The 22,437-nt window shown below is 34.5% G+C and overlaps 1 protein-coding gene across 1 annotated transcript in view; it reads left to right on the forward strand.

The window, feature by feature from the left end:
• Nucleotides 1-221: 221 nt before the first annotated feature.
• Nucleotides 222-22,437, forward strand: part of LOC106467398 (cleft lip and palate transmembrane protein 1 homolog) — an 85,118-nt gene continuing 62,902 nt past the window's right edge. Inside the window, exons 1-2 of the mRNA XM_013927748.2 lie at nucleotides 222-387; nucleotides 7,721-7,930. Coding sequence (XP_013783202.1) covers nucleotides 331-387; nucleotides 7,721-7,930 — 267 coding nt within the window. The 5' untranslated portion in view covers nucleotides 222-330. The remainder of the gene's footprint in view (nucleotides 388-7,720; nucleotides 7,931-22,437) is intronic.

Here is a 22,437-nt window from a genome sequence, read left to right on the forward strand (position 1 = left end):
AATTACGTACATCTTTGAAATATAAATTCTAATTAAAATTAATAATATGCATAATAAGATACAATCACATACTATATAATACTGATAATTTATATCTTTATATGGTTTCACTTTAAATCTGTTTGTTGGATCCATTTATTTACTATAACTTTTCCGTTTTAAATGCTATTTAGCAGTGCCGGCTCTTTTATTGCCGAGCAGTTTTGCTTAGTATAGTTGTAAAGCTCATTATATCTACCTTGTAACCTGAAGAGAAAAGGCGTAAGTTTGATATTAGAATTTATCGACTGTTTTTCCATTGCTGAATACAGACTCGCTAAAGATTGCAGAATGAGCGAAGATGACATTAGCAACAATGTGAGCAACGATAGTCTAGTGCAAAATGAGGTAATTTCAGTACTATATAAAAGAAAAGTGCTATGTTAAATTTAGCACTAGCAGCATCAAACTCAAAGTAAAGTAGGCGTAGGTTTAAATTAATTTAAAAGACAAAGACTGAGTAAGAATAAGATGAAAATGTTGATACTATGATAGTATTAGACTATTAGTAATGATATCGTTATAATATGAGTTATTACAAACGAGTACTTCACACTTGTTTTATTGCGAAAATAAATTTTCCTTCGTAATGTGAATTATTCATAAATAGTACCAAACATAATTTCAGAAGTTAAGTTATAAAGAGGTGTAACTTGTAAGACAAACTATAATAAAAAAAAATTAAAAATACTTCATGTTACGAAACCAGTTTTTAAGCAGGTGGATATAACTGGTTTATCTGACTTGCTAATTTAAACTTATGAGACTTGGTATGTTATTGTTAGAATAAATCTAATTAAAAGCTATTTTATGCATTATTTTTTGAGTACTTCTTTTAACATACACAATTTACTTTCTTTAATTCTTAGTCATCTATTGATGTTTCAATCTGGTTTTATTTAGTTGCATTACCAAAAGATAATAAGGGCCATCAGCATCTGACCCATCTGGATTATCCCATTTTATACCACCACCTGTATGTAATAACATATGGACAAAAAGGGACCATTTGACCAAAAACTGTGGGAGGCTTTTCTTGCCACCCACCCCTGAGAGAAAGTATAAGTACAACTTCAAATCCACTCTTTATTTTTCAGGAATATATAGATTTATCTCTTAAACATTTGCAATGAGCTGACTGATAACTGTTACTGCTAGAAAAACAAGACTGTCTTTTCTAAATCTTCAATTTCATTCTACTATCCTAAGAATACAGAACAAAGAAATGGGAAGCATTAATTGTATTGATTCCCCAGATAATCTTATAAAGTTCAGTAAGATCTTTCTTACACTTTTTTTTATGAAGAGGATATAAGTCACATCTTAACCAATTCCTATAAGATAATCATCCATCCTTAGAATTGTTTTATTAGCCTACCTCTGAACTCTTTTTTCAGTAAGTTGATGTTTTTTTTTTCTTGGATAAGGAGACCAAAACTGCACAGAGCATTGCATGAACTATCTAGTTATTTGCACTGAGAGATAGTTATCTCATCTGACGTTGACTTGTAATCAGTACATGTATGTTTGTAAATGGATCCAAAAAGTATATTAGCTCTACTTCTAGATTAAAGCACGGTCTCAGTTGTGACTTACCCACAACTCTAAAAGCATGATCATTTTCTTCATTTACACATAAATATTCAAGACGGACATGTTCTTTATGTCCAGAAAAGGGATTGGCTACAAGCAAAAACCAGGTTTTCTGACAAATGGTGTAAATGATGAAATTAAAGATGTTGGTCAAACAGGACATAAGTAAATCTAGAAAGGTTATATGAAAAAATATTACCTTAAAATGTAAAAAATAAAAATTTTTTATATAAATACTTGAGGGTAGAGCTGGGTTATTAATGAACTTGTTAATTAATTAATCATTGGGTTCCTTTATTCAGTGACACAAAACAGCTTTCCTTAATTTGCACTGCCCTTAGTATGTACGAAATCTTTTCCCATCACTAGCTTTTATACTCCCACTAATCTCCATGTTTTTCCACATGGTAAAGCTGCATTGTACAATGCAAATAAGCAATCGACAACCTTCCACCAATAGGAGTGTGACACAGCAGAGTCCAATCTTCACTTCTTGATTTGGCATGATAGTGATCATTCATCGTGCTCACATTTTTTAAAATTTAATTTGGTGTACAACATTTTTGAGCTTTGAAAAATTTGAGAATTCAAACATTTCTTCACAAATTATTTTTGGATTTGAAAAATTTATTTTTGGATTTTAAAATCTCCTTTGCTTGGATTTGACAAACAACTTGGAATGTGTTTTTCGTGTACTTCAAGTGAATTTCATTTTGAATAATTTCCGTGAATGACTTATTATGAATTAAAGGTTCCAAGTCACTACTACTACATCTTCAGACACAATTTCAGGTGAGCCAGAATCGGATGATGAGGGTTTGGACAGCCGTTTTCTTTCCCCATTCTTTTGCTGTTCAGTCATCTTCTCAGACAATGGATGTGCCATGACTTTTCTCTCTGTTTTTGGGGGTTGGTTTCACAGGTATGTTTGTTTCGTCTTTGTCTCCCGTGTCTTATGGCTTATACCCTTCCCTTTTGACAAAAGCACTTACTGCTCAATATTTTATCCTTCCTCTCTCACCTGACATCAGTTGTCCAACAGTTGTCTTCAGGAGTCAGCATGCTGTGTACCACATGCATGGCGGAGGTTCATGCTTTGGCTTACCATCGTTCAGCATATCCTTTTCTGGATACTCAACTTTTGGAGTCACTCTTTGCCATTGTTGGTTGGACCCTGACACTTCTGTTCATTTTTCACAGGTACAGCTTTCCTGCATTCACCTGACATTTACATCTCTCCTTCGTGACCTTCCTTCCATTCACCTTTTGTCATTGTCTATATGTTATTCCCCTGAGGGGTTTTCAGCAAATGCCCATTCCCTCCTCTTCTCTACATTGTCATGCTTATCATCTTACATTTCCTTACACCTTGGCTCTTTTGTTGTTGGAACCTCTTAGGTAAGAACGGGCTCTTAACTCACGCATCTCCCCCTACCTATTTTTGTAAATTATGCATGGCCCCTTTTTTACACCAAATGTTTTTTTTTTGGATCTTCCTGACTCTTTGGAGTTGAGATTGGAATCTGCCTATTTGCATACGTCTCTCTTCTCTCTAGCCTCTCATTTATCACAACCTTCCCCTGCATGGCTACCTACTTCATCTCCCTTACTACCTCCTTCTTCCTCACAGGTCATGCCTTCACAGAGTTATTGTTCACCACTAACCTGCATGTCACCAATGATATAGGTCTCTGTCATGTTGGATCAGGTCCAGTATGGTCCAGATTACTGCTTTTTGAGAATGTTTGGAACTCATTTACCACCAACCTTTGGGTTCTTAGGTCTAAACAAAAGGACTGTCCCTTCGTTTCTATTCACCACCTCCCCTATCCTCCTTTTCTGTTACCCCCCCCCACCTCAGGATCCTCTGTCCAGCCAGCTTTTTTGTAAGATAATTCAGGATCTTCTACTTCTACTCAAAAGTGCTAAGGAACCAGTAATTCCTACTCTTCCCAGTTTCTGTTCCCATCATTTTGTAGACCCCAGGAAGGCTGGGGATTGGTGTCCTATTATGGATATCTCTCCCATATGAGCCACTGTTTGAAAGTTACTTGGATCACCATAGAGTCTTTCCTGTCTCTTCGATGGGCTTTCACTCCAGGTCTTTGGATGACGATGTTCAACATATCAGGCACTTTCCATCAGGGTCTGGGAGAGAAATACTGGGCTCTGGTGCTCCCCCTAATTCTGGGCCCCTCATCCTCACTTACACCCCCCCCCTTCCCAATTGTATATATTATTTTTTCCCATTGCAAGACTCGCTAAAATGCACCATCAGCATATAAATACTACTTTTTGGAAGGCTTTTTGGTATTATATGTGGGGAAAATATTTGCTTGATTCCGAGCCTTGGTGATTTGCACTGGGTGCACAAACCCCATCTCCCAGGCCCTGCTTACCACTATATTTCCATTTCTCCAGCATCCCGTCATTATATTTGCTTCATCCATAGGGACCATACATATCAGTTTCGAAATGGCCTTAGCCCCGTACAATTTTTATCGGGTTTTGAAAGCCTTCGCCCAACTTCTTCATTCACATGGGCTTTGTTTCCATCATTATATGGACAACTGGCTACTTCTAGTTCCTTAGCATTCTGCCTCTTCTATCAACATGCAGGTTCTTTTCAAGGAAGCTGCGTGGGTGGGTTGGCTGGTCAAGGTGAAGTCCATTTTCATATTGACTCAATACCTCATTCATTTTGGGGTTTTCAACTTAGTTGGGTCCAGCCTTCTCTTTTCTGACTGCATTCCTTGAAGCTTATGATCCAGAACGCATATTCCTCACCTTTCCTTAAAGATTCTTATTCCCTCTTGGTTGTGCCCACATGTGATCTCTTCAGTGGGTCCTTCAGGATTGATGGGACTGCACCAGAGATCCTCCGGATTATCCAGTATTGCTTCCTCATTCCCTCCAGATTAATTTTGCCTGGTGGCTGGATAGGAACCACACAGTGGCTGGTGTCCTTCCTTCTCCATGGTCAGAGGGGCATCTTTTTTTATGGACATTTTTCTGTTGGGCTGGGGGGCATACTACAATGCCCAAGAGATTTTGAGCCATTAGTTTTCAGTCTAGTCAAGTTTTCTCATCAATATTCTGGAATACCTGGCTGTTCATTAGGCAATGGATCATTTCTTGCTGGCTTTGAGGAGCAAAACAGTGATGATCTAATAAAACAACTCAACTGCTATCTCTTACATTACTTGGGAAGGGAGCTTCTGGGCCCACAGGTGTCACATTTCTTTGCTGGCATGTCATATTTCAAGGCCCTTTCAATCTTGTCATGGATTGATTATCTTATTTTGACAAGGTTCTTCCCATGGAGTGGTTTTAGGTGGCTATGCTTTCAGTTGGGTACTCCACGGCTGGAAGCATTTACCACTCATCTGAATACCAAACTCCATATATTTTGGTCTCCTGTTCCTCATCCTTTAACTTTGGTGATTGATGCCCTCAGATCTAAACAGTTATGCCAATCCTCCCCATCCATCTTCTTCCTATCCATTAGCCAAACTGCTCAGGGTTGAGTCCTTCTAGTTGCTCCGTTCTTGCCAGTTCAACCTTGGTTTCCTTTGCTTTTCACTCTTCAGTTATCATTATCTTTCTCTCTCCCCTTCCCTTCTCTGTCAACCTCATTCAGCAGTGCGTCATCCGTACATTCACACCCTTCAACTTCACATGTGGCTTTTCTCTGATTCCTTGTGCGAGGTTCTAGATTTTTTACCTGGGTAGCATTCCTTCTTTTCCACTCCATCTGCACCTTTTCCTTGTCCCAATGTAAGTGACATTTTTTTCACCATTGTTCTAATCATTGGGGATTTATTCCTTCCTCTCCATCTGTCCTTCACCTGTCTGAATTATTTTACCTGGCTTTATGATAACGGTCTTTCTGTTTTGACCATTGCAAGTTATAGAGCTGCATTATCATTTAACTTTCATTTTTTCAATTCTGCCATGTTTTTCCTTTCCTGTTATTTCCTTCTTGTTTTATTCTTTTCATCTCATTGTCCCCTTCGACCTACTTCCTTGCCTGATAGAGATCTTAATGTTGTCCACTATGCCCTTTCTCTACCTCTGTTTGAACTTTTGGCTTCCTGTTCCGTATATCACCTATCCTTGAAAACTTTTTTTTCAATCCTCAATTTTGCTTTCAGATGTCAAAGGTTTGATGTGTTTGCCATTGATGTCTCTTGCATCCTTTACTACCGAACCTGTGATCTCCTTTATCCTGATTGTACCTTCCTACCAAAAACCTCCACTGCATGTGAGGATAATGTTGCCTTCACTCCTATTTCTTTTCCTTCCATTTCACATATATTCCTGTTCTGATCCCAGGTGTCTCCTGTGTCTGTATAGTGCTGTGTGGTTTTATGTGGCTTGTATGGCTACTCTCTGTGGTTCTCATTCCTGTTTATTTATACATTCGAATCTTTCAGTTTCCTGTGTCCTTTCTCCTATTGCTATGTCTGGTTGGGTTTGGCAAATCATTCGTATAGCCTATTGCTGCTTCTGTCTTGATTTCTGTTACTTTTTTTCCATAACGCCGCTCATCAGATTTGTCACCTTACAATGCCTTTTACTGCTCGTCTTCATCATCGTTTGAAAGAGATTATCCAGGCTGGCATATATACCACACCTCATACTTTCCTGTCACATTATCTGCATCGTCTGGTGGTTTCCTACTCAGCCAAATATTGTCTCCTGCATGTCGCCATCCTTCACTCATCAGTTCATCTTTGAGTTGGTTTTTGTTTTCTTCTTTATTTTATAATACAGGAGCTTCCTTTGTGGCTAGTGGTGCCTGTCCATGTTTACTAATTCTTAAATCTGCACTGTGTGACTCTCCATCGCTAACACTTACTGTTGAGATGGGGTGTTCTACAAGACTACATGTAGGTTTGTGCTTGTGGTGTTTTGCTTCATAAATATGTGGAATAACATGAGTAAAGCAGGAAGGGAATGCTGCCCTTCCCTGCTATTCTCTTGATTGTAGATATGGGGTTTGGTCTGCTTTTTAAAATAAGGTTTATGGTTACCCATACTTTCTCTGGTGATGCATTCCTCTGGATTTTCCAATGCATTTTTCTCCCCTCTTCTGGTGGAGTATGGAAGGCCTTGCCACTTACCAGCTCTTAGCTGCTGGGATGGTGGACCATGAAAGCTTCCTCCTGAGTGTGTTTAATTCCACTCAGTTGAGAGTAGGGTGGTGGTGTTTTGCTGGTGTAGTTGGCATGACTATCCTCCTACCACAGATCTGATGTAAGATCCCAGATGCTGTACCATGTGGACTGGATTTTTCTGTCATATTTCTATATGCAGTTCAGCCCTCCGACTGGGAACCCTCCTTCCAACCACTGCCTGGATGTTGGTTAACCGGGCAACTGGTATTGGTTGGAGTTGGACCAGTCAACATAAGTACTCACATGTGAGTGGGCTGGGATCTTCCTCCTACTGTGGACTGGACAATACATTCCCAATTTCACATGGTTTTGGAGTTGACCCTCCACATTGTACTTCCACCTTTCTACCATTATCTGGAGTCCAGTTCCTGGGGTGTATTAGTTTTGGTTGTGCACACACAATGGCTTAGGGTCTTGGAACAGGAGTACTTCCCTTTGATCCAATCTCGGTGCCATTGGTTTTGGACTGGAGTTGACATTTGCTTAATGTCTGTTATGCCCTAGCCACTCTACACCAATAGCACTTTTTTGGTTATGCTTCATTTTCTGACCATTTTGTGACATAATCATTCATCTTGTGTGAAGATATACCTGATTCAGATGTAATGCAGTTGGGAACGTGTGTTTCCTCTACAGTAAGATGTCACAGTCCTTCAGTCCTCTTCTCTGACATTTGCTATTACATGATTTATAACCAATAGAAAGAGAAAATTTTAGTTTACTGACTTGCATATAATTCTAACTCATTCTCATGGCAGATTCTCGCACACAGAGAAATCCCCCACCTCTTCCTCCTCTTGTAAACCTCTAAATTCAACACTAAATGGTAAGAGTCATTGTAAGTGCTTGAAAAGTATAATGGTCTGTTTTTTGATTATTTATGGGTTAAAATTTTTTTGTAATTTTAGAGTTCAACACCTGATCAACAAACAAGTGAGCCACAACAACAACAACAGGCATTTTCATGGGCTGGTGTGATAAAAGGCATAGTTATTAGAGCTCTGATAATTTATTTTATCACCAGTTTTTTCCGTCGACCCCAGACAAGTCCAGATAAGTCTTTTCCTAGCTCACCCAGCACAGCATCTTCCAATATCTTCAACAATGGAACTGTTATGGTAAGCATCCTTCTTGAATGATCTTGTGAATCACTTATTTTAAAATAATACTTGAGGATCCAACAATTAAAAATGTACCAATCATTTTGCCCAAAACAGAACATATGTTTGTTGTGTTGTTTCTGTCGTCTAGTAAACTTTTTTTCAATAGTGGTGCTTATGTTTTATATTTCAAAACTGTTTACAAAGTAATACACTAAACAAATTACAGTTACAGACAAACAGTGTTTAGAGAAAGTATTTACATAAACAAAATCTAACTAAAGTAAAACAGTCTTCTTTCTTGATCACAACAAAACCTGGCTAGTTTGAAGGATTACCCATTAGACTTAAAACTGAACTTTGCTAAACTTACAAAATAATTACTGTTTTCCAAGTAAAAAAGAGAAGCAAAACTATAAATCACCTGTTTAGAATGATACATAATTCTGTCTTTGTTAACAGCTTTCCAAGGTTTCTACTTTGTTAAGCTTTTAGACCAAGATATATTGTTCTGAGGGAAGAAGTTCTTTCAACTTGAAAGCAAATTAAAAACTTTTAAAGTACTGACTACAGTTTGGGTTTTAGTAGCTATGAAAAATACACATTCCTCCACCAAGTAAAAAAGAGAAAATCCTACTGAGAAGCGCACAATGTTTATCTTTGGCCAGTAAGGAAAAAAAAGCAGTTTTATACATATATTTCACACATTCTGATGCAGAACTAAATATTTACATAAATCTGATTATTAAAACAATATATTTCTGGATATTTCCATCCAAAAACTGTTTAACTGACTGATTGTATTATACTCTCATTCTACAGTTTATCATCTTTCAGCAAAGTCCCTAATTTAATGGCTAACTCGTAGAACATCTAAATGCTGACTTTTAAAATAACTATCTACTTGTAATATGTAAACAGCATAAACTAAGCCATCCAGGTTAGTACTGAGTTATGTTCTAGAAGAACAGAGGTTATGTTTAGGCTTTAAATACACTTATTTTGCTTGGCCTGCTTTTTGAGTTAATTTATTGAGTGGAACTCAGCAAGTTGCCTTACATGATGATTATGTAAGAAGTTATAAAGGTCAGAAATTGTGGTTTCCCTTTTATATTATTGATTTGGTGGTGTGGGTCATATGATATTTTAGGAAGGTTTTGTATAATTCCAAGCAGTAGTTCTTGGTAATAACTTGCTTGACATTTTTGAGATTTTAGACATGCCTTCAATTGGTTTTTGTTCAGTAGCCACCAGGATGTGTTGAATTGATATTAAATGTCTGTGTTTACCTGTTGGTTAATTCACATGCCAGCTTTATATATCGTTGTGAAACAAATTAAACAGTTTTGTGTCAGTCTCTAATTTAATGTCAAACCTAAAATTTGATTACTAATTTCTCAAGCAAATGTTATAGTATCTACAGTTACTGTGATTTTAGTAACTTATTTTACTGTTGGGTCTATCTTATCTGAGAATGCTACATACTTATTGGATGAATTAAATTATTTTTGGCTTTAACAAAATCTTTAAAATAAACATTATGGGTATTTTAGTAACATAACTCTTGTATACTTAAATGATAAGGGATTTCCTAGCTGCTAGCCCAGTAGAAGTTTTCATTACAGTTTTATTTAATGGTATTTCTCTACAATAATAAACATTTTGTTTACCATTAAATACAAATAGGTAATGAAAATAAGTACAATTAACCTACTATTTAAAGTACTGTAAAGAAATTTCTGCTTTCCTTATTTTTTGTATTAAATTTTACCATAATAAGTTACTTATATATATATATATACCATTAATTATCAAAGATAGATCAGGGTCTAAAAATTTTACAATTTCAACTGCCATGCTATCAAAAATGCATTTTGTTATACATGTCAAAAAGTAATAAATGTAGTGGTAATATACCACAGCATTTAGCAACACTGCTTGTGGAAAGTGGAAAATTCACCATGAAAAACTGTTTATATTTACTTACAAATAAATTAGCAGTTAAAAAAAAAAATATATATATATATTGTTTTAATAAGTGATGTTCATTTAGTCATAATTAATGAGTTTGATATTAAAATAAATAATTCATTGATTCAAAGTTGTTTTTATGTAACTGTGGATTGACAAGGAGCTGATATATTATCTGTAAAATTCAGCTCTCAAATGTACATTCCCATCAGTGCTGAAATATATAGTGTTTTCCAACAGAAGTTATAAGTATCAGCAATACATAGCAAGGTGAAGAAATGTTGAACAGAAAACAATCTCGAGCATGGACAGCAGAGGAAAAGAAGCAAATATACATGTAAGAATATAACAGTCTTCATTCATACCACAAGTGAAATATATTTCCAGAACTTTACCTAAAGCAACCAGCTTCTGTAATTTGTACTGACTGCAGCTGGCTGCTGGAGTAGGTGGGATACATAGGTATTGTATATATAATATTGATGGTGCATATGTATAGATATTGCAGTTTGCCCCTCAGGCTGAGATGTTTCTCCTACCTACCATGCTCTAAGTAAGTCCTCATGTGTTCTGGCTGGTATCCCTCTTTCTACTGCATCTGGATGAAAAATGCTCAATGCTGCCAAGTTTTGGATCGGAGATGTCATCCCACTGAGACTTTCCTTCTTCCTGCTGTGTCAGTTTGTGGTAGATCAGGTGTTGGTTGGGTTGGAAGTGCACGCAAGTGGAAATGGATTTTGATATGGAAGCTTGTCTTCCCTATTAATTTCCATTTCAAGGTGAAGAGGTAGGTGATCCTCTGCCTACCACAGAACTGTTGTACAATATCAGATACCGCCAGGTGTTGGATGATGCCAAACTACCACAGCGATCTGTTGCATCCTAGCCACTCGACACCCAGGGGCCCCAGTAATCAGTAATATGTATTATGGGATTCATTCATGTTTTTCTGCCTTTTATGTTCATGACACAGTCATAAAAGATCAAAGAGTATACCTGAATCAGATGTTGTGCAGTCTCCAGCTGAGGTGTGATATTTTCTTTTTTTTGTTCCACACCTCATGGTCTCTCTTTGGGTGCTTCCTAAAGAGGGATAATTTTTCACTGGCCCTCCACTAGCTCAATGTGGAATTCTAGTAATTTCGTGAGAAGAGATAAGATGTATCAGAAATTAAAATTTTCATAAACTGAAAGTGTATTTCTGATAGATACTTACCGGTGATATGTGGTGTATGCCCTATGACCAATCTCAAAGTGATTAACGAGTGCAACTGTGGAAAGGGCACTGGAGAGCTGCTGCATAATCATATGCATGTGGATATGCAGAAGCAGGAGGTGGAAGGCTGGTGGCGAGCATTGAAAATTTGCACCAACAGAGGGCAGTACTAATCAAGAAAAGCTATTTTGTGAGGAGAGGTAAATATATCGGAAATACATTTTCAGTTTATGAAAATGTTAACTTTAGCTTGCCATATTGTGAGGTCATTTCATTATATATTACAACTGTGACATGCAGCATATGACTTCTAGTCTTTTCTTGAAAGTATAAAAAGACCGATTGCACCAAGGAGAGATGTTGTTTTTTTGTTTGTTTTGTGTGTGATGTTTTAAGTTGCTGGTGTTAGTTGTTGTAGTGTTTGGCAATTGTGAATATTACCACATGTGCGTACAAATTTGATTTCTTTGGATTTTGTCAGAGATTTCACAGTTAAACATCTGTGAAAGAGACCTAGTGCATTCTATAAAAGTATTCATGTCAATAACCTCAAGAAAATTGCAAGTCAAGTCCTGAGAGGTATACATTTGGTGTCTGGGCTGTGGACTATTAACTCTTTCGAGACGGGTCACAGGTGAAAGGCCATGTCATCTCGTTTGTTGACTTCCATTCAAAATTTTATTGAACTACTATTTTATGAATTTATGTCAGTAAATTTGGTATAAAATTGTAGATTATAATTCAAATTTTAGTACTATATATTACTCAATCTTTTAATTTGTGTGTGTGTCACATGGTATGTTGAATGCAGCACTCATTCAAATTAGATTTTTGTGAAATTAAAAATACTAAGTCTATAGTTTCGTACAAATTAGAAACTTAAATTACCAATATTGATAAGCTAGAATATAAAATAAGAGCCTCTTATCTTTTCTATTTGCTAAGATTTTGCTCATGTAATAAATCAAACACAGTGGCACCCCACCCACTTCTTTTCATTTTTGGAAATTCTCCCTTATATACACTTCTATATATGACATGAAAAACCAATCGGAAGCTCAGAATGTCCCCCTAGTGGCTTTCTCAGCCATTTTAAATTCTTAGGATGCCATTTCTTTCTTTTGAACCAAGATTTCAAGGAGGTAGGTTGTGTCTTTAGTCTGCTTGAAATTTCATATTTTATTACATTAAAATACATCTTAGTTACTACATTTGATAAATTATAGTAGAAATCTATGGTATTGATGTAGTAACTTATGATTTTTTAGTTATTCAACTGTATATATATAAAATGTAAAACAAATTTTTTGGTTTCTTATTCTCCACATGCAAAAGTTTTAAAGACTTAACAACCTACTTTAAGCAGCAACCGAGTACAAAGGTTGTAACAAGAAGAGATAATTGTTTGCTTTACTTCTTTATTTACTGTTCTATGTTTTAAAAAAAATAAGTTTAATAACTTATTTCAAAATAGCAATAATCTATTTATGTATATAATGTATAATAATTGAAATGTAACTGTATTTTTCCAAATACTAGTCTACTAAAACACAGCCAAGACAAATTACTTTGTATGGACCAAAGGTCACCTTTATGTTATTTTATACGCTAACATGAGTGCACGTGAACCGCGTCATTGTAACTTCTGTTTTGTTAGCCAGGCATGGGTGAAGGGTCAATATAATAAAAATAATAAATATATATAAATGTATAATGTTATGAGATTTAAGCTATTTCGTCTAAACATTTATGTTTTTGTGTTATAATTTGTTTTCATTCAAGAATGAAAGAGGCATAATTTATGTTTATTTCCTAATTTTTTATGGTGGTTATGAGATCAGTCAAATCTACCAAAAATTGCAGATAAAATATAAAAAAATTTAAAGAAACACTTCATAACTATCTGGACATTATAAAGATCTCGCATGTGAAATTTGAAAATTTTCTGATGCATAAAAGAATTTTTAATTTTAAAATGAAAATTACATTGCATGATAGATGGGCAACGTGTGAAAAGAAAAAAAGCATGTGAAAAACATTGCTTTACAAACCGTAAGACTTAATATAAAAAAAATTGATATTTTGCATATGAAAGTATTATAATGTTTACTGATAATCTGCCAAATTTGTTAACATTCACTCACTAATTTAAAAGTTATAGCATGAAAACTTTTACAAAATTCATAATTGAAGAACACAGTACTTTTCAAAACTCAAAGTTCTAATAATTTGAAACTCGCCAACCCCTCCCCTAAGAAGTTTTTCATTTTAATATTCTAAAGAACCATAAATCTCAATCCTTAGGCCAAAAGTTAAAAAACAAAAAATCAGCTGCAATAGATTCACACAAACCTTTGCATTGCTTTTGTATTGGGCCATAACTGTTTTCAGTCGGAGTCAAATGTACACCTTCAGTATTAATAACTGCTACATTCAAACCTTTAAATGATGAAGATCGTTAACCAATATAATATTTCATTACAAAAATAACTATTGTTGGCATACATAACTAGCTACATTTATTTCCTCAATGTAGATAATAATCTTATAACCAGAATAAATACATTGTTGCAAGTAACTTTACACTTACAAATACACAATTGCAAATTTCCAACAGAAACTAGAACTAGCCCAATTCATAGCTGAAGTGGTAATTTTAGGCCGGCAATAAGTTCTTACAGAAACCATTGTAATGCCTGCTTGAAGAATTACATTTAAAAAGGAACAATTGCAGTAACCCCAAATACTCTAAAAAAAAAGAAAAAAAACTATTTTCCAATTCAAGTACATTTTATTTGAATTCAGAATGTTTATTCAATACAGTTAATTCCTGTTAACTGCAAAAAGTGATATTTACAAGAAGGTCCAAAGCAAAAGGACAGGAAAACTTGCAAGTTTACATACAACTTTAAATGTACCTAACATCAAGGCAAGTTGACCTATATTGTTTTTTATTCAATGTTCAATCAGAGAATACAACCATTAGCCATACAGAAATCCTGTAACAAATAAATTCATCTAAGCTTTACAAGTTAATGATCAGAAGTACAGAAGGTGGGAATCACATTATTGACAGTGTGATTATGTTATTCATCTTTTGTCAAAGATATTTACTGTTAAATATAAAGAGCCATGGTTATTATGGAAAAGGTTGGTGATACATTTTTATCAAAAATCTTGAAATATTGGTTTTATTTTTGCCATATTAGCCTAACATTAGTTTTTGACAAAGTGATGAACAGAGTGGATGAGCCCTGTTTATTCTTAACATGAAATTCACCTTTCACTCAGAGTGACTCACTAAAGGCTTCAGAAATTCAGAAAAATCTTTAGTAAAAATACTTTATTGAAAAATCTGACATTTTGTTTACAACAGACTTGTAATGTTTACTAAAAGCTTGCCAAATTTCATAAGATATGCAAAGTAATTCATAATTATAGTAAACATTATTATGTATAGCTTCACAGGCATATGGTTGGTCAATTTGACTGAGCAAGTGAACAGATTAATATTAATGAAGGAATATTCTTCAGTTGAGACCACTAAGATATTCCTAGTCTGTGAGGTAACAACCGTGGTTATTTCATTCAAAATGGTAAAACTGTTCTAGTAGTTTTGATTTATAAGTTTGATTTGTACAATTAATTTCTACATTTTTGCAGATATTGCTGAGTTTTATCTCAAAATTATTTTCTGGACAAGGTGTTCATTATATACGAATTTTGTGTTATCAACATCTAGTTAGAGTATTACAACATGATTTTTATGTTGTGTGTGATTGAAATGCTATCTATGAGATGAGGCATGATTTTACTTATTCAAGACATATTTTATTTGTATCAGAAACAAAGTAGAGTTAATGATATTTGGCCCATTAGAGCCAGGGGCAGTTTCAGTCAGAGATATAGAGAGAAACAATTAGGCAGCTGAACCATAGTAGGAAATATTGCATTCCTGAGATGGTGTATGGCCAGACCTGGATTTCTGTGACACCAACATATATCCAACTTTCAGCACAATAATCTTAGGTATTGGCACTGTGAAGCCTGGTGAATTCAACATCCAAGGTTCTGTGTCAGCACCCAGCAAGGATGGTGCATGCATTCACTAGTACTCATCATATTTTGTTCTGCAACCACTCTGCTTCATCATCAACACAATGTTGTTCTAACTGAAATTTTAATTTTTCTGTGGGTAAGACTAAACATTATGAAATTTGATTTGTCAGTGGAGCAATGACTCTTGTGAGCTTCCTGACAGTTTAGTGCACATGCAAGAGGGATACTGAGAGCCACCTAACAGACCTGAACATCTTCTGCTCAATTAATCGTAGATGTATTGCAAATATCAGGCCTTACCCAGTGTAAAGTTAACATTTGTATACATGTGAATACTACAACTTGATGTGAAGTATGTTTTTTATCGTGATTTTGTATTTCAAATTTAGTTTTATATCATTTCATACTGTTTTTAATTCATAGTTTTTGTGTGTGTGTGGAAATTTATTTGCTTTCAGTTAAGTTGAACTTAAGTTTCTGATTTATTTGTTTAAATGTTTTTTGTAATTTTTGCATATATATGTGCTGTCACTAATTTCATTTCACTGATGTTTACTTTGATTTTTAACTTGAATTGTAATTTAATTTTATTTTGAGTTTTATTTCTTTTTTGTAAATAAATTTTGGAACTATTATGTTTACCTTTATTGTCATACATTAATCATCTCCCTCAGTTCACATGTAAGTTATTACTTGAATTTCACATTCTGATTTGGCTTGTAATTGTTTAATTTTACAGTTTAAGTGTGGTAAGACACCAAGATGAGGAATCAGGGAGAGTGATGATAGATATTAATATCATTACATTTACACTTTCAAAAGTAGTGTAGCATATATCTTTATTTTGCATATTCAGATAGCTTTTCTAAATTTTTATTATAGTTCTGCATGTAACTATCATCTTAATGTTAAACCAGATGTACAAATGTTGAAACATATACTAATCCTTTACCCATAAGTAAAGGTTACATACTTTGTTGACTGGTCCATGGAGGTTTGTACCATCTTGGCCCTCTTAGCATCTCTGCCCCATGGGATGGGATTAAATTCATTTCTGTGGGTGATACAGGGATTTGTGCAAGTTAGTATTGGTTGATTGTTTATTTTTCTCGTATTCACTTGGAGTAATTATTAACATAGGTCTCACATACGGTTGAGTGTGGTATCTTCATGATTCCAGATCTCAATCTTTTTTTTGTCAATCCTATCATGGTCTGGTGTAGATAGTTGATCTTGCTCTCCTTCAAAACAGCCACAACAAAATTGCACAATGAAATAAAGAAGTTGGCCAATAAGTTAGACTTGCACTGTGAATAAAGATACCTTTTATTTGTTCACTTGTGTTATCTTGTTCTTATCTGCACTTTGTTTGAAATATTACTTAGCATAACACTTCCAGAACCTGCATTTTTGGCAGATAGTTATAACTTTCTGTAGGACATCAGTGTACCTGAATACCACATTCAAGTAAGTAATTGTGTTACACTAGTTCCTTCAGTCTTAGTTTGTTTTTGCTATCAGTAAAAACTTGTTTAAAAGAAAAAATAAATAGAAGAAGAATAAATGAATAGCAACATGTACACGTGTGGACTAGTTAGTAAACCCTGCTATTTGTGATTATCTTTAGAACATAATGGTAGGAAATTATTTTGAAAATTCCTTTTTAGAGAGGCTAACATTGTCACTTAACAGAGTTTATATTTGTTGTTTCATTGTTTATACATTTTACTGGGTTATTTAAATTTTTTATTTTTATCATTTTTTTTCTGATTGTTTCACTGTGTGTGTGTGACAGTGTGTTAAGTTTTTATGCATTGGTCTCAGTTTTATTTTCAGGTGTGTAAAGCCAGTTATCTAGTTATTTCTTTATTTAATTGTGTTGTTTTTCCAGTATACAAAGTATTCAGTCAGGGCCTGCTAACTGGAAGTTCAAAGGATACCACATTTTTGAGTGTGCATCTGATTATTTCTTCAAACTCTGACTGACAAAAAAGTGCACAGCAAATCTTCATTTACACATGACTAAATGATGAACAGTTGATAACACAGGACAAGATAAAATAGGTTCAAGTGGGGTCTGTAGTGAATGTGTTGGACTGGCAAGAGAGAAAAGGGAATGGAAACCTTAATAAGCTTTCTCTCATCAGTCAAGTGTGTGCCCTCCTTCCCCCATAAGGTAAATGAAAACTAAAATCTAAAATGAAAGCAAGCCCAAAGTTAAAATATAAATCAAAACAAAGTCTTGCACCAAAAGTTAAAGCAAAAAACTTAAGTGAAAACAAAGTTAAAATTATGGTGGACAAGCATGCTTTGGCTTACCATAGTTCTGAGTTTCCTTTTCTTGATTCTCAGATTTTGGAACCACTGATTCAGGCATGAGGGCTTAGATTCTTCTGCTAACCTTTGTTGTTTTTCTCTGCCCAGTTCTCTCGTCTTACCTTTATGACTCTCCTACGTTATCTTTCATCTCTTTTCTGTAGCTATCCACTTTTCCCCTGAGGGTTTTTTTGGAATAAATGTGTTTCCTTCATTTCTCCATGTTGGTGTATTTATCTTCTTCAGCTTTGTCCCTCCATATGTGGTTTCTTTGTTGTTGGGATATCCTTGGCAGGGACACCTTTTGTTACATACATGTTTGCCTGCTTTTTACCTGTGTGACTTTTACCTGTTTCCCTTTCTGCACCAGTCTGTTTTTGGAGATGTCCCTGACACTTCAGAGACTCGTACGGAGGTGATGTGCCAACATTCTTGTATTGTTTCTTGTCTTTTCCAATCCTCTCCTATTCCTATTCTTGTTTCTCAACCTCTGGCTTCTTCTTCTCTCCTTGTATTAATGTGTTTTAGCTTCTAGTCATTAGATCTCCCATCATTTTCTTTTCAGATGTCAGCATCATTGGTAACTAACCCTTTGGTTCTGGCCAGCAATGGGGGCATGGTTGGCCAAATTCACTCTTCTGTGGCCCTCTTCAATACAGATCATGTGTTCTTCAGTGTGAGCAGAAGGACTGATTCTTCATTTTTCCACTCGTCATCAGGATCCAATTTCTTGCCAACATCTTTCTGAAGCAGTAAAATCAGATAGGTATCTCTCTCACTTCTATGGGATTTTATTCCCATCTGTTTGTTTTCCCTAAGAAAATGGGTGTTGGTATCCAATTATTGATCTCTTGAACTTCAACTGCTTCATCAAACTCCGTCATTTCACCATTGAGTTTTCTTAACCTCAGATGGTCATTCACTTCAGGTCTTTAAATGACCAAGGTTGATGTCTCAGATGCCTACCTTCATATCCCCATTTCTCCTGCATCCAAGCATTACCTTTGGTTTGTGCATGGGGTTCAGATGTTTCAGTTTTGTGCTCTTTCATTCGGTCTGGCATTGGTTCCATATATTTTGTGTTGCATAGTCAGAGCCTTTGCTCAGCATATTCATGACCTGGGACTGTGGTTTCAACATTATGTGGATGACTGGCTCTTTTTGGCACATTTCCAGTAAGCCTCTTGTAACCGTACCCATCTCCTCCTTTAGGAGGCAGCTCATTTGGGGTGGCTTGTCACACCTCACCATCACTCAGTATCTTATTCACCTGTTTTTCAACTCTTACCTCAGCAGGGCCCAGTCTTCTCTGTGTTTGAGGGATATGGAATGCCTGGTATTCACAGCCAGGACTTCTCTCTCTGCACATGAGGTTCTCTCTCTTGGGATCATGAACACGTGTTGTCTTCAATGAGTGTTGCACGATCAAAGGAACCTTGTTTGGGATTCCTTGGACTCTTCCGTTTTTATGGTTTGTCTGAGCAATAATGATTTTATAGAGTAATTTACATTTAATTTCATACTTTTTTGAGGGATGGTGGATAAAATAGGAATGATGACATGCTAAGAGAAAATGTGTCACATGGGTCACACTAGTGGAAATTCAGAATTTTTTTTTAATATTGCTTTGTAGAATTAAGAACTTAAAACTTGTATACTATTAAAATAGTAGTATTATCTAAGATTTTATACTATTATAATTGGTATAACATAAACAAAAAGTAGTTTAATAAAATTTTGAATGTAAGACACTAAAACCTTGTCATGCACAGTAAAGGATACTCGTGTTGATAGCGTTAAATGTAAAGATAAATGACCTGTACAGTTCAGTAAAGTAAGCCTAGTTACGTTGCATAAATCATACAAGACTGTGTAGACTACTTTAACTATCACTAAATAATACTGTATTTCATATTAAAGATGACTAGACAATGATGGAACATAGTTGCTGCCAGCTTTCAGAACAGTGGTTGCATTTAAGTTGTGGATATGTCCTTTTTTTTTAATATTATACTTCTGGAAAATTGCCAATCAGAATTTTTGTAATCAATATGGTATTTAAATAATTGAACAGTAATTTTGTTGTAACCTTTTAATTTGTTGCCTCTATCAAGGTCATAAACTAAAGATATTTTGTTTTATAAATAGAAAGCAACAAAATGAAACTTTCCATGCTATGAAATATCTAACAGATTGTCCATAATAAGGTAGAAATATCATATATCAAGTATGCTAATTTAAAATGGGATTTACTCGTTGTCCCGACTAGCCTAATGAGCCGTGGTATATACATTGAGTCTTGTTGGAAGGGTACATATCAGATATAGTATAGTACACATTTTTATACAGTCTTTTTTTTTACTTTCACTCCTAAGTTCTTAGATTATATAAATATTTTCTGTGATACAGAAATATGAAATGTGAGGCTTCTTATATATTTTTTGAAATTAAAAAGTTAAAATTTAAATAACACAAAAATTCTAATTATGAACTACTTTTTCATATCAAGTTTATTGCCATATGTTGAGGAAATAGTTGTGTGATTTACATTTTTAATGTATCATTGTAAAAGGTCGTTATATACTTACTTTGACACAGTTGTATGGAAAGAGATAAATGGAAAAAAATTAAATTATAATTAATGCTTGTTGAGTCAGTAAGTCACAGTAACTGTCTTTGTGGGGAAATAATATTTCAAGAATTTCTCTAATTAACTTTAGAATTGAATTACTCATATTATTGGACAGATTTGTTTTGTTAGGAACTCATTTCTTTAACCAAATGGTTTTATGTATTATTTACATTCAGCTGATTGTTGTGCTATTTATACATCTGATATGAAATCACTTCCAGTATTTCTTATATTCTTTAGTTACTAAAACAAGTTTTCCAAGTTCATAAACTCAGAAATTTTCACATATACAGTGGACAATTTTAAGGATTTTTTTTTTGGTTTGTCCAGATGATAACTTGGGGATTGTTCTCCAAAGAATTGGGTTGACCTGACTTTTCATTGGTCTTTTTCCCCTGTTTTTTTTAAATTTTTTATGAAATGCCACACAATAACAAATTTTTCTAGACTAGAACTAACTCCAAAGGTCTCCATCAATTTGACCTATCTTATCACAACAACAAAGTACAAAATAAATCTAAATTACTTTTTTTCTTTTTAGAATGACTGCACATTGTTACAGACAATCACACTATTAATTTTTACACCCCAAGCTAAAACAATTAGATACTCTCAGTCATTTAGATTTGTTGTTTTACTGCCTCAGACTAGTATCAAATTTAGCATAACTGGGTGAACTTCCTGTAATCACGGCATCAAGTTACAAGCACACGTGATCAAATTATGACAGTGTTTAACTCCTAACAGATGCTTCTGGTTGATTGTGTTATGGATTGTATTCATTTGATTTTTCATATCTAACATAATAAGTTTGTAATCTCACATTTTAATCACTCTTATACAAGAAATGAAAAATATACATTCAGAAATGTAGTACTCTGATATGGCTCCTGTTGTCAAAGTTTTGACCAAAGTTAACCTTATGTTCGGAGGGATTTTAATTAGCACAATACTGAATTATTTATTTCAATATAGTTATTGCAGTTTTAGTGGCTTTTTAACTAAGCTGTAAATTACAATAACTTCTTTTCCTGGTCAATATGATATCGTTAACAGCCAGTAGGAAATTGGCATAAAAGTAGCTCCTATAACATTGATAGGACATTTAACCTTACAATTAATTCAGAAATTTTCAAATCTCCCATTTTTATTGGTGATAAATAATCAAGGTGCAAGCATTGGAGAGATTTACTGACACATGGTGGGAAAGCCCTACATTAAGTGTTTTTTTTTTTACGTTTTCCAGTAGACTATTCAGGCTGATATTTGCAGTTGCCCAATAAGATGTTAGTTCTCCATTGACAACTGTTAAAAAATGACACCTGATACATACATAAATATCTGTATGTCAGTGTGTGTACTTTTAACAGTAGGATTTTAGTCAAAAAATTTAGCTAAGTTATTTTCCTTCTAGCTCTCACTTATTTTGGAGCAGTCCCCTATGGTGTTAATTGTACTTTTTTGTGAGAAATTTTGTTCTAAAGTAGAATATAGTATGTAAAAGTAGGTCAGATTTTACTTTGAAAATTTAACTACCCTCATTTTTCTATTAAGTAGCTATCAGTACATGGATAGAATATATGCAGTGAAAGGGGTGACATTTTATGATATTGTATATAATACTATGCTCTCTTAGGCTGGAACATGATCTCAACAAAATCAACTGTCTTCAATTCAGTGCTCGCTACTGAATGTTTTTGTGAATAAAGACTTTCAATTTGTTCACATTGTGTCAAGTCTTTTTCTTACTCTTCAAATAACATCAAAGTGCCAAATTTCTCATGTTATGTTTATCACACACATGACCTAGAGCTGTATATTTTTTAGTGTAGGGGCATGAAGATCCTAGATCTTACATGATTCGCCAACAGAAAAGACAGATGTCTATTTCAAAATATGACCGTGAAATGGCAGCTATTTTCCCAGTAAGAGAACATGCCTAATTGCTAATTGTTAGAAGATTCAAGTCTTGTGTGCACTAGAGTAATGAAAGTTCATCTGTTTATCTGTGCATCCAAACTGAACTGAAAGAAAGCAGATTTATGTACTTGCTAAGTGGGTTACTTAACATATGGATTTGTTCTATTCCACACTCCAAACTCAATTAGAAATCGGGTTTATTTTGTAAAATCTTTCATGATTGAACATCTATTTATTTATTGATACTATCTGAAATGTAAGTCAGTGTACTTGAGAATGAATAATATATATATATATATATATATACTAACCCTATTCTATTAAAGATGTCTTTATATTTACTACAGACGTACCTTCCAGTACAATAGTAACGTTTTTAGACAAAAAACTATAGTTTATTTTTTTTTATTT

Source organism: Limulus polyphemus, unplaced genomic scaffold (assembly GCF_000517525.1).
Source record: "Limulus polyphemus unplaced genomic scaffold, Limulus_polyphemus-2.1.2 Scaffold2599, whole genome shotgun sequence".
Lineage (NCBI taxonomy): Eukaryota > Metazoa > Arthropoda > Merostomata > Xiphosura > Limulidae > Limulus > Limulus polyphemus.